General features: G+C 41.1%; 1 protein-coding gene across 1 annotated transcript in view; it reads left to right on the forward strand.

The window, feature by feature from the left end:
• dnah7 (dynein, axonemal, heavy chain 7) overlaps nucleotides 1-13,489 on the forward strand; it is a 132,523-nt gene that overhangs the window by 108,385 nt on the left and 10,649 nt on the right. Inside the window, exons 59-61 of the mRNA XM_038282877.1 lie at nucleotides 5,611-5,841; nucleotides 9,831-9,983; nucleotides 13,080-13,257. Of these exons, the coding sequence (XP_038138805.1) occupies nucleotides 5,611-5,841; nucleotides 9,831-9,983; nucleotides 13,080-13,257 (562 nt within the window). The remainder of the gene's footprint in view (nucleotides 1-5,610; nucleotides 5,842-9,830; nucleotides 9,984-13,079; nucleotides 13,258-13,489) is intronic.

Below are 13,489 nucleotides of genomic sequence, written 5' to 3' on the forward strand. Positions count from 1 at the left end.
CCGCCTTTGAAATCGAGCTCTAACAGTTCTTTACCAGACAGAAATGGCATATACACTCACCGGCCACTTTATTAGGTACACCTGTCCAACTGCTCGTTAACACTTAATTTCTAAGCAGCCAATCACATGGCGGCAACTCAGTGCATTTAGGCATGTAGACATGGTCAAGACAATCTCCTGCAGTTCAAAGCGAGCATCAGTATGGGGAAGAAAGGTGATTTGAGAGACTTTGAACGTGGCATGATTGTTGGTGCCAGAAGGGCTGGTCTGAGTATTTCAGAAACTGCTGATCAACTGGGATTTTCACGCACAACCATCTCTAGGGTTTACAGAGAATGGTCCGAAAAAGAAAAAAACATCCAGTGAGCGGCAGTTCTGTGGGCGGAAATGCCTTGTTGATGCCAGAGGTCAGAGGAGAATGGCCAGACTGGTTCGAGCTGATAGAAGGGCAACAGTGACTCAAATAACCACCCGTTACAACCAAGGTGGGCAGAAGAGCATCTCTGAACGCACAGTACGTCGAACTTTGAGGCAGATGGGCTACAGCAGCAGAAGACCACACCGGGTGCCACTCCTTTCAGCTAAGAACAGGAAACTGAGGCTACAATTTGCACAAGCTCATCGAAATTGGACGATAGAAGATTGGAAAAACGTTGCCCGGTCTGATGAGTCTCGATTTCTGCTGCGACATTTGGATGGTAGGGTCAGAATTTGGCGTCTACAACATGAAAGCATGGATCCATCCTGCCTTGTATCAACGGTTCAGGCTGGTGGTGGTGGTGTCATGGTGTGGGGAATATTTTCTTGGCACTCTTTGGGCCCCTTGGTACCAATTGAGCATCGTTACAACGCCACAGCCTACCTGAGTATTGTTGCTGACCATGTCCATCCCTTTATGACCACAATGTACCCAACTTCTGATGGCTACTTTCAGCAGGATAATGCGCCATGTCATAAAGCTGGAATCATCTCAGACTGGTTTCTTGAACATGACAATGAGTTCACTGTACTGAAATGGCCTCCACAGTCACCAGATCTCAATCCAATAGAGCATCTTTGGGATGTGGTGGAACGGGAGATTCGCATCATGGATGTGCAGCCGACAAATCTGCGGCAACTGTGTGATGCCATCATGTCAATATGGACCAAACTCCCTGAGGAATGCTTCCAGCACCTTGTTGAATCTATGCCACCAAGAATTGAGGCAGTTCTGAAGGCAAAAGGGGGTCCAACCCGTTACTAGCATGGGGTACCTAATAAAGTGGCCAGTGAGTGTATACATCATATCAGTCTGGCTGGCCATGCTATCTAAACTGTGCAAAGTTCAGCTACTCGTTCCTCACCTTCGATGGAATCAACAGTAAGAATCGTTCTGTTGAAAGAAAAGGAACTCCAGAGTGCTGTGCTGAATCAGGGCAGATCAACGCTTATTGTCCTCAGGAGACAGAAAAGCAGATGTATACCTTATAAAGGTGAATAGATTTGCATGTGTCACTCGATAACCCAAGAAATAATGATGTAGGATCGGAATTTTCAGTTTTACCTTCTTATATTCTTTCTCTGTGAAATAAAGGAGAGGAGACTGTTTTTACATGTTATGATGACTTTTCTGCAACGCCAACAGTAAAACAACCGTAAAGCTCCGCCATTGCTCCTTTTTATTCTCATATTTTTTCCAAAAGCAACAGAACTTCCTGCCGACCCTACGGAAGCCTAAACAGTTGGCAAAGTGTGTCTAAATCAAATCTGACTCATATCCAACAAATGAAAACAGAAATATGTTCTAAACTCAGAAAATCTAATTTCACATATATTTTCTATAAATGAGGCTTAGAAACGTGTTTTTGTTAAGCTCTGTGAGGCTGGCTATACCTAAACAGCCTGTAAGGCAAAGGATGGAGGGAGGCTGGAAGGCCTCTAAGCTCCAGATAGGAATGTCAGGATGTCCCTTTGCTAAATTAATAATCAATAGACGCATCCTGCTTCCTTTTCCTACCTCCTTCCTCACTGCCAACACTACTCGGACAGCGCTTATCATGGTGACCACTGACGCACCTCTGCTTTAGCTTAAGAGACCTTATTGATTTGCCCTATTCAGATGGACTCAGACAGACCCAGAGTCCTTCTGGGAAGGCCATCCAAACCTCTGATGTCAAACTAAATTTAAATTTATGGACTTTGACTAAAGCTGCTCACTTTATCAAATTACAGTCCTCATCACATCATAAATGTGTGCAACATTTTGAAGGACAGAAAATTTAGTAGGGACATGCTTGCCAATTCTCAACATCAGTAATAAATTGTGCTTATTAGACGGATTAACATAACATTCAATGCCAGCTCTTGCTCTATAATTTTATTGGCGGGGATTCTAGAGCCATTGAATGTTGGACACATTGTGATAGAGCGGGAAGAAATGAGTCCACAGCAGATTAATCATCATCCTTATCACGTTATTCAACGCTATTATCTTACATACGTGTTTTACTTAAATAACGGAGCCCTAAATATGAAGTTAGAACGATTCCAGAGGCTTAAATTATAAGCAAAAAATATAAATTTGACTAAAGTGCTATAAAATTAGAAAAGTTTCACCATATTATGTAATAATATAATACATTCTGACTTCAAAATGTAATAAAACATGACTACAACCTTTCTTTTAATGATTACCTTAAAATGTATTATAATCCAAGTTGCATCATATGATAACATTTTTTTACATTTTGCACTGTTATTAAAAAAATGTGTCAGTCCTCTTTCAAAAAAAAAAAAAAAAACATTCAAACACAGAGGAGAATTTAGAAAACAAATTAACCTAACGGTCATGTTTCTGGACTGTGGGAGGAAGCAGGAGTACCCGGAGAGAACCCACACATGCTCAGGGAGAACATGCAAACTCCATGCAGAAAGACCCAAAGCCGAAACCTTCTTGCTGCAAGGCAGCAGTGCTACCCACTGCCACTGAGCAGCCAGTTTTTGAGCTAATCCCAATTAATATATATATATATTATAAATATGGTGTTTTGGATTCTAAACATTCAAACTGTTGTAATTTTGTTAAACTGCTATGCTTTGGTAATTTAGTTTCTCATTTAGTTTAATTTCCTAAGTAAGAACATCAGTGAACAGTTTTTTTCAATGCATGGAGCAGTAGAAACAACTGATTTCCACTTTATTTTAATCAACTGGGCACAAACTGTTTTTGGCCTAATCCAGCAATCAGTGCTGGGAGAGACTTTGTGATGTTAGCAGAGCTTTACATTTTTTTGTTCTCAGGGCAGCATTAAAACTTGGCTCTATGATGTGCATTAACTCGCAAAAACTTTCCCATCTACCATTTCTATTACCAGCATGTCTTTATTTACCAAGCTCTAATTTGTTTGCTTAATGTCCTCTTCTTTCCTATCAACACATGCTTGCTTTCTAAGCACAGCAAGGAAGTGGATGCTGCTCCGTCATGCAGCGCAGCTAAATAAACGCTATTTAGGTGATAACACAAGGAGTTAATCCACTGTTAATATTCATGAGATAACAGTAAGGTCATTCTACATTATTGTTACAATTAATCAGTGTAAACCTTTTTTTTTTTTTTTTTTACAGTGTCCTGTCTGGCAATGTGGCAATAAGAATAATTGTCTTGATGCCAAAAAGAGCCCAACAGATTTTACTTTCACAAGTGGAGCAATATGGCAATTGCCATATTGCTCCACTTGTTTCATGCATATAAATTGCTTTATTATAATTAAGCAGGGAGTTTTACAGTTTATACGGACACTGCAATGTAAATAGAGCAGAAAAACAGAAGAAGAAAAGGAAAAAAGAAAAAAAAGAGAAAAGATAAAAGAAAGAAGAGAAAGGAGACAATGACAAAACATTTTCAGTCTGCTTCATCACCTGTAACGAGATGAAAAAAGAACAGCACAACCGAAAGACATGGTACGAGACATACAATAAAGCAACACCTTGAAACTATCGCTAAAGTAATATTATTAAGTCTGACATGTACTCTGTGTTACCTGAAGATATGAATGTGGGGTTTCTGTATGGAAGTGAATCTTTTTTTCTACTTTTATTTTCAGTATACAGTCACAAGTGCAGAGCAACAAAACAAACTCTGCATTAAACCCATCCCCTTGGGGAGCAGTGGGCTTTTCATCACTTGCATACCCTTTATAGATCAAAGTATTTCACTGAGTGCCCTATAAATGGTTAAGGGTCTTGCTCAGGGACCCAAAGTGGCAGTCTGTGGGTCTTTAACTCACAACCCCTGAGACCCAAGCTCAATGCTCTAACCACTAGGCCATCAATCCCCGAAACTTAAAGTTTCTGCTACAATTTATGTCCAGTGAGACTGTTTAAGAAGGAGCAGCACCCTCCAGTGGACGATGGCAGCATTGCAACACTAACCCAAAGTTATTAATTAATTAGAGGGAAAAACTATCTTTTAATAAAATGATGAATGATAAAGATTCATCCTAACAATCCATAAATTTCACATTAATATTTCAGCTTTAAATAAAGAGTTTTGTTCTAGAACTAAAATATTTTCCTCCCCCAGGATGTAGCCTTCCCCTGAGATCTCGTTGGACCTGTGTGATCCCACATCATGATACCACAGCTCTGAACAGTAACTCTGGCTTGGCTTGTCCTACATCTTACCTTTCATTGCTGCTGCAAATCACATTTAAAGGATTTCACATTAACACCTGCTTGAAGATGAAAGAGGCGCTGCTGCTCCTCCTGCACAGTTCTATCCCATTTATTTCTACATTCACATATTTCCAGTCCAAAGCTGCTAGTGTTTGTTTCTCAGCTCTGCACATACTGTCAACAGTTTATTTCCAAAGCTACAGACATTTGGTGCAACAGATAAATAGACAATTATCTCCGCACGCTTGGTGACTTCTACATTTAAAGTTAAATTTAGAGCTCCACAGACTCTGGGATTTATCCCTGTTAATTCCATTCAACAAGATTAATATCGACGTCAGTCATGTGTGGACTTCATTAGCATCTAATACGCTCTCATCAGTCTCAATGATCGATAAACAGGGACACACTTAAACTGGAATGAGACAGCTATTTATCATTCTCCTACTGTAACCTGGCACCATTAGCCAATGATTATCCATTACCGCTGGCTGAACATGGTGTAGGTGAATGGTGCAAGTCAGAGTGAGAGGAAAGCGGAAGAATCAGAGATAGGAGTGAATAATTATCAGCATGAATGAGCCTCAGAATCGTTGATGAGAGTGTGTCAAATTGGCGTGTGGGAAGAAATTGGACGAAAAATGTTGTGAAGCTCTTCAGCTTCTGGTGTATGATTAGATTCTAACATTTTATTCCTGCCGGAGCTGCAGCTCCAGCTGCAAATAAAGAAAAATAAAGTTAGAATTACTGTCACCCTGTTCCTTTTTAGCTAAGTTTAAATCACTCATCAACACGATGAAAGAACTTTGACCTTTTTTAACATCAGATACTCTGAAAAGGAATTCACGATTTGACACGGGAGAGGCATCAAATGATGGTTTTCTCCAAAAAGCCACGAGCTGTCACTTTAATGAGAAGCCACCATCTTCTGATAAGGCGCTCTGTGTCTCTGATCAGTCCCGCTCTGCAGGCAGAGACGCCAAATCCTCCGACGACATGGTGTTTGAAGTGGCGGCCGATATCCTGAGCAAGCTGCCTGCAGACTTTGACTTGGAAGCTGTGCTGAGGCGCTTTCCCACCAGCTACCAGCAGAGCATGAACACAGTGCTGGTGCAGGAGATGGGCCGCTTCAACAACCTGCTCTGCACCATCCGGGAGTCCTGCATCAACATTCAGAAGGCCATAAAGGTAAACAGAACGTTTCTGCAGAGGGAAGCTGTGTTATACATTTTTTCAATGAGGGTTTTGATTGTTAAACTTTGTGCTTCTGCACTGATCAGGAATCTCTACTTCTAAGCAATTAATATAAGACTAAATATTCCCTGATTCTATTAAAGGCCTCTTATATAAACAAGTGGGTCCAAATCATTAAGACTTATGGATTTTAAATTTCTGAAGCACAGAACCAATATTTTCTCATTATTTCCTCCCACCTGCTGACAAATTACAGAAAAACTGCTGGAAACAAACTCAAAAATCCAATACTGTAAATTAATTTACTAGTCAATGATTCATTTCCTGTGGATTAAATAACATTAGGGTTGGGGGGGGTGTATTCATGATAATTCATGATAAAATTCATTCATTTTCCTGGGATCATAGAGGGGCTGTTGCTGGAAGATTCAGTGTGTAAACTGACTCATGAGACAACCAAGAAATGGTGATGAAACAGTTATCAGCAGGTACTTCAACCATACTGTTATTACGGTAATAAATCGAATACAGTGAAGTTTAAGGAACTTAGAATTTTGCTGCAGTTTTATTCATAATACAGATGTTTTAATGTATAAAGATCTGTTGTCCACTAGTCTGAACATGTTGGCATGACGTTAGAGATTGAACTAAATACTGCAGAATGGAGATAGAATGAAGCAGAGTGATGAAAAGGAGTCCCTATGTCCTCCAGCAGTCTAAGGCCGTTTCTCAATTCGTTCTTAGGGAGAACGCAGGAAGATCGGACTTGACGAGAACGCGAGCACGCAAGCACGTATGTGTATTGGAGCAGAAGCCTACTCGTGACGTCATCACAGGCAACGTTGTTTAGCATTTCTTTAACAGTCAAAACTATTTATTCCCTACACAAAACATTTTGAAAACAATATTTTTAATTTCTAAAGCTTAAAAAACAGTAAAAAAAATTACCGAACCGCAAAAAACCGCCATCAGAACGAGCGGTAGTTCACACGTAACTAGACCGAGAGAAGTGCACTACAGACGGGGTAAATTTAGCCCTGGCTGGTCTGCTGGTCACTCTGGTCCGCTCAACGTCTGACTTTTTTTTAAAATTTCGCACTAACTCTGTAAACAGGCCACACAGGGAGGCTTCAATGTATAATGTTATCGCCTCAAACGATTTCAAAACGTACTTTTGAAGAACAACAGCAGCAGAAAAGGGAATGTTTAACTTAACACTGTGAGCGCTGTCTCCAATCAAGCTGCGGCCGCGGGGCATTCTGGGGAAGCGGTCAGTCTGAAGAACGCACAAGTCTGCTCTGATGCATGCTCGATAAAGAGGGCGGGGTGAGAACAACATCCGGGGATTTGATGCATGCTCGATAAAGAGGGCGGGGCGAGAACAACATCCGGGGATTTGATGCGTTCTCGATCTGGCGTTCTTGAGAATTGGAACGGTACTCGGGCTGAGACTGATGACGTGTCACGAGTACACGAGAACGCTCAAGAACGCATATTGAGAAACGCCCTAAGCCTATAGCAGCATAACTATAGTAGCCTCGTGAGACCATCCTGATCTCGCAAGCTTTCAAGGTTTCACTCGCAGATCAGTCTGGCTACTTTCCGTTAAAGAAAATTTGGAGCCGTTCATCAAACGAATGTCCAATCAGCGTTGGCTTTGAGGCGGGTTGAGGTGTGACGCAACGAGAAGCGCGACAGTTCACTCTAAAGAACATGGCGGCTTCAGCCGATGAAACTAGCGTTAGCGTGGCTATCGAGCAAGTTTTGTCAGAATTACAGAGTATTTCTTCCCTGAAAGAAGAGCAAAACACTGCTCTGGAGGCTTTTCTCAGAGGAAAAGATGTTTTTGCTCTTCTCCCGACTGGTTTGGGCAAGAGTTTGATCTATCAATTGGCTCCTCTTCGTCATCGCTCTGTTAGTACGTCATATGCTTCGTTGATCTGATTGGTTTATTTGGCCCGTCTATCACCAACATAGGCCAATCAGCTAACCAGTATTTTCGCCCCTTCCCAAAATTACTTCTACGGAAGGTTTCCAGATGGATATGCGGAGCAAATCCATCTGGCGGAGTCAGGTTATAAGTATAGAGCCAGTTCAGGATAACTATAAGCTTTTTCAAAAAGGAAAGTTTTAAGCCTAGCCTTAAACTGGTAGTTTTTTCCACAGGAGAGGAGCCTTATAACTAAAATATCTGCCTCCCATTCTACTTTTAAAAACCACTAGTACCGGTAAATCTGCAGGTTAAGATATGAGTTCTGCAACAGCTTCATGCATGGGGTGGGAAACATTATCCTACAGATAGAGTCTCCACCCCTCTGCTACCAAAGTCAGCCTTGCAGTAAATATGATCAGTGGAATGATAATTATATTAGTCAAAGTATAATTTTTGGCTCTGCTTAAAAAAAGGACCAATGTTAAAAACAGATACGATTATTATAAAAAGCCTATTAATATTTGTTGAACAGAAAGCAAAGTCAGCCTGCTGCTCACCATGACCGTCTCTCTGCAAACAACAAGCAAAATCTGAAAGGTGAACAGTCCTCATCAGGTTTTGCTTGTTTTTTTTATGCTGTTATTATGCACCCATTTTGTTTAGACTGCATCACTTATTATTGTGTGAATATTTCAACATCTGTGATTATAATCAGCATATTATTCAAAAATCTCTCAGAACTGACAGCTGCACATATGCTTAGCTAATTTAACGTGATTCCAATCATATTAATCAGGCCTTTTGTTTGTCTTTTTTCTGACGATCCAAGTGTTTGAAAGCCAAGCTACGAAATCAAGATTTCAAGCTTCCACAACAAACGATGCATAAAACACTATTTGATTTGTGCGTTTTATGAATTAAAAAGAGCCAGCAGAATGTCATTTTTTCTGTAATCATAATGTTTACTTATGTCTTGTTAATTACACTGCATTTAAACATGAAAAGTGCTTTAGTGTGTTAATGAAGGGGAAATATGAAAAATCTCCAACAGATTACAGTTAAGAGTCACAATCAGAGTCAGGAAGTCAGATTCACTGAGCTGCCAACAAAATCTCACCTGATAAAAACCAACTTCATCTTCCTCAAATTGAACCTATAAAACAGACATCGAGGTCGTTAACGACTTAATTTAATTGGTTTCTTTTTTCTTCAACATATCAACCTTTTAAAAGCATTCAAGTTTATAAAATGACTCTTTTTGATCCATCAGTAGCTAAACACTAAAATATTTATTGTGCTTTGTGAAAACGAAGGACAAAGTAAAGCTTTCAGTTTTCAATTGAATGAATAGAAGAACTGAGCACTTGTTGATTCCTGGGAAGAGCCAAGAAGTCTGGAGTTTGTGACTCGGTAACCTTCAGGCCAGAGTCAAAGTTCATCCTGTTTTTGGTCTTTAGCTCAACCAGAGCTGAAAGCCAAAGACTCATAAGACCAGGTTATCGGCTCATCACATGCAGCACCAGAGCCAAGAGAGGCTAACCTCAGCAACTTAACAATACATAACAGAATTTGGTTAAATCACATGAAATTAACTTTTTTTTATCAAAAAGTTTTATTTACTGCTCTTAATTCAAAGTTTTTTTTTGGTTTGTTTTTTACATAAAATACCCTACCTGCTGTTTCAGATGTTTAAAAAATGTTTTCATTTACTTGATCTCCTTTATTTTCTGCAATAAAGTTTTTTCAAACTTAAAAAAGGAGAAAAAAAACTAAACCTAATTTAATACCTTAAGTTTGTTTCTCCACTATGGGATAATATTGAATCTAACACTGAAGGATGTGAGATCCTAAGGTAAGCGGATTTAATATAACTTCACTACGTGCCTTTTTCTATTATGTTGATTGTTTCTGTATGCAAACCCCTCTGCCCCCCCCCCCCCACCTGCAGAACGGTATTGTTGCAATAAAAACAATGTGCATCAATTAAAAATATTTTTCTTGTAAACACAAAAAATGAGGATTGGAAGTAAACTCCTGTGTCTACATGCAGGGCCTGGTGGTGATGTCAGCAGAGCTGGAGGAAGTAGTCAGCAGCATCCTAAATGGTCGTGTCCCCAGCATGTGGATGAAGAAGTCGTACCCCAGCCTGAAGCCGCTGGGAAGCTACGTCAACGACTTCCTCCAGAGACTCAAGTTCTTACAGGTGTCTGAACACTCGGTGAACACATCCAGGCTGTTAACATTAAGGCTGATCTTTTGGATGTTTTCAGCTTAAACAGACGACCTGAGGACGGCTGCAGGAAAAGTCCGGTCATATTCAGAAGTCAAACTTCTGAAAGTAATTTAAATATTCAATTATTACATACTGTTCAATAAGTGTTTTTAATTAAGAGTAATTATCATTTGAATGTGCTTTACTGGAGGCATCCATGTTTGTCAAAGAACACTACTGCCACCTACTGGTTTGTGACGTCACGGTGCGGTATCGGCTGTTGATCAAGTCCCAGTGCTGTATCTGGTGTTTGTCACAACGCGCTATTATCCAAGTCATCTTGAAAACATTCTTCTTCCAAATGTTGGCTACATATTACGGGTTTTTTCTCTGGCCAGAAGTTCGATGGCAAATCCTCCCTCTTCAAGTTGGCGATCCAACGACGAACGCGTCCGTGGAGGATCAGGAATCGGAAAGGTTGAATTACAAGTTATTTTTTCACTTTTACCCGATGTATTCCAACATCCAGCTGCCATGCACGTGGGCATTGTCAGTTTCACTATAGCTCTGGTGAATTTCAATGGTGAAGTCCTCTGGAAATGTTCAATAATTGTTGCTGATTGCAGATGTGTCTAGTAGTTCCCATTGATTTAGCTTGTAAAGTGGGGAGAATAGCGCTAGGCTTAAGGCTGGTTTAAGGTGAGCGCAGAGAGTGCCGCAGACAGGAGGCCTCTGATTGGTCAAATCAAAATCCGCTCTACACTATACGCATTTCCTGTTTGGTACCTTACAGGCTTGTTTTGTTTGTATGACCGCCATTGTGGAAAACGACTCTTGAAGATGGACCGTCTAGAACAGCGAGGTGCCCAAGAATGCTGGGACCCTTTTTCCACCTGGATCCCCGCTCTTTCTCTCCCTCCACTGTCGCACAAACTGTCCCCTTGCGTTTTTCCACTTTCTCACCGCCTCGGCCGTATCTAGACCCACAGCTATTTCCTGATTGTCCCTCTTGCGTTGTGGCATGGAATAACATAGCGCAGACCACGCTTCACTGTTGGGTAGAAATCAAAAATATCTGCATCATACCTGCGACAAGCTAACTATGAAACACTGCTGCGGGAGGATAACCAGCCCTTAACCGCACCGTGACGTCACTGCCAGAAGATGTCAGGAGTGAGGTGTTACTTATATTTGGACAAAAATGGCCGCTCCCAGACTCAGTGATAGTGATGAAAATTATTGTTTTTGTTTTTACTGATTAACATTAAATTTATTAAACCACAGTAAACGTATTAGTTTTAGGTATAAATAATGATCCATTGATTATTCCGCGCTGACCGGACTTTTCCTTTGATAATAAATGAAGAACAGCGGTGCTGTGGGAGGAGCCAGTGGATAACTCTGGAAACAATCTTTGATATTTACAGCAGATATTCCTCTAAGAAGAGGTTTCATCACACAAACCGAGCTTCAGGGTTCACCACATGAGCCCTTCTAAAACAGCTTTGTTTCCTGGGGCTGGGGAATGCACTGCACCGCCCACAGCCATCCTAAAACTGGGCACAATAACAGGGAGCCACATGACTGGGAGTGAACTGGTTCACCAGGCAGCTGGGTTTATTCCCACAGCAGGAGCCTCCTTGTTTCCATCAGAGCTGGTTACAGTGAAAGGAATCCAGTCTTTGAGCAGAATGTCTGCGTGATTCCTGACCGCCTGAACTGTAGAGTCACATGTTCCTAACCTCAGACAGAACATGAAGAAGGATCAGAGCTGCAGGTTTCCTCTGCCTCGACTGTGAGCTATAAAGCTGGTTTACAAACCAGTTTGTGTCCCTGAGCTCTGGAGCAAGGCGGCATTAATAGTCCTAAACTTGGACTTTGACAAACTTTATTGTGATTTTGTACACAGAGTGTATACAAAACTAAATTTCGTTCAGTACAGCTCTCATGACAATTCCATTTCGTAAAGTTCAGCAGTGATAAAATGTAAAGATGGTGATCAAATGTAAACTTAAAGGAATAGTACACCCAAAACATGATTAGCCTTCATTTTCTACTCACCCCCATGCTGAACAACACTCTGGAGTACTTTTTTGATATCTCAAATGCATCTGGAGATCTGGGAGGCTTCTTGCTGTCTGCTGACATTCAAATAATGGAGGTCTGTGGTGCCCGAGGCAGAAAGGTCCATAAAAGTCCACAAAAAACGTGTCAATATTCCTCCATACTGCTCGTCCAATGTATTCCAAGTGTCCTGAGTGGGTAGCATCCAGAATTTACTCGAAACGAAGTCATTTAGAATGTTTTTAGAGCATAAACAGTAGTGTATAGGATTTCCTAAAAGCGCGTTCACGAGTCTACGGAAACCGCGGCAGACCAAACCAGATGAAAGTGCGCATTCAGCGTCTGCTCTGCCGATAATGCAAGCGTAGAAGAAGAAATGTGCTGTTTACCTGTGCAAAGAAAGAAACAACGAAATGTCTGAGGACTTCAGTGTTGAGGAAGAGCATGAGTTCTTTGCCGAGCTGAATGCGCTGGTTTGGTCTGCCGGCTTCCGTAGCGTCGTGATCGCGCATGTGGGCGCTTTCAGGAAATCCTATACACTACTGTTTATGCTCTAAAAACATTCTAAATGACTTTGTTTCGAGTAAATTCTGGACGCTACCCACTCAGGACACTTGGAATACATTGGACGAGCAGTATGGAGGAATATTGACACGTTTTTTGTGGACTTTTATGGACCTTTCTGCCTCGGGCGCCATAGACCTCCATTATTTGAATGTCAGCAGACAGCAAGAAGCCTCCCAGATCTCCAGATGCATTTGAGATATTAAAAAAGTACTCCAGAGTGTTGTTCAGCATGGGGGTGAGTAGAAAATGAAGGCTAATCATGTTTTGGGTGTACTATTCCTTTAAACTGGTTCCTTAAAGAGTTTCTGATCAGGGAGATTAAAAACAGTCAGATTAGGTTTGGATCGAGGTTTAAGGCCCTAAAACTAGTTTGATCAGTACTTTCTGTTTCTGTCCATCACTCAGCCCTATTCTGTTTTTTTTAAGATGATCATTTTATCATGTTGTCTTGTTCAGGACTGGTACGATGAAGGAACACCCGCTGTCTTCTGGATATCTGGGTTTTTCTTCACCCAGGCATTTCTCACAGGCAGCCTGCAGAACTATGCCAGAAAACACAGCATTCCCATCGACCTGCTGGGCTTTGACTTCCAGGTCCTGGACGACGGTCAATATCTTCACCCCCCAGAGGACGGTAGGCCGCTGCAGCAGAAACAGACCGGAGGCTTAGCTTTAGTTAATTCAATTTCAATTCAATTCAGTTTATTTATATAGCGCCAAATTCACAACACATGTCATCTCAAGGCACTTTACAGTTCAACCAGATCATACAGTCAAATTGATACAAAGTTTTCTATCTAAGGAAAACCAGTTGATTGCATTGACTCATTGACTCAAATACAATCCCCCACACTAAGCATGCTTGT

This window comes from Cyprinodon tularosa, unplaced genomic scaffold (genome assembly GCF_016077235.1).
Source record: "Cyprinodon tularosa strain WSP-4 unplaced genomic scaffold, ASM1607723v1 ctg189, whole genome shotgun sequence".
In the NCBI taxonomy this organism is placed as follows: Eukaryota; Metazoa; Chordata; class Actinopteri; order Cyprinodontiformes; family Cyprinodontidae; genus Cyprinodon; species Cyprinodon tularosa.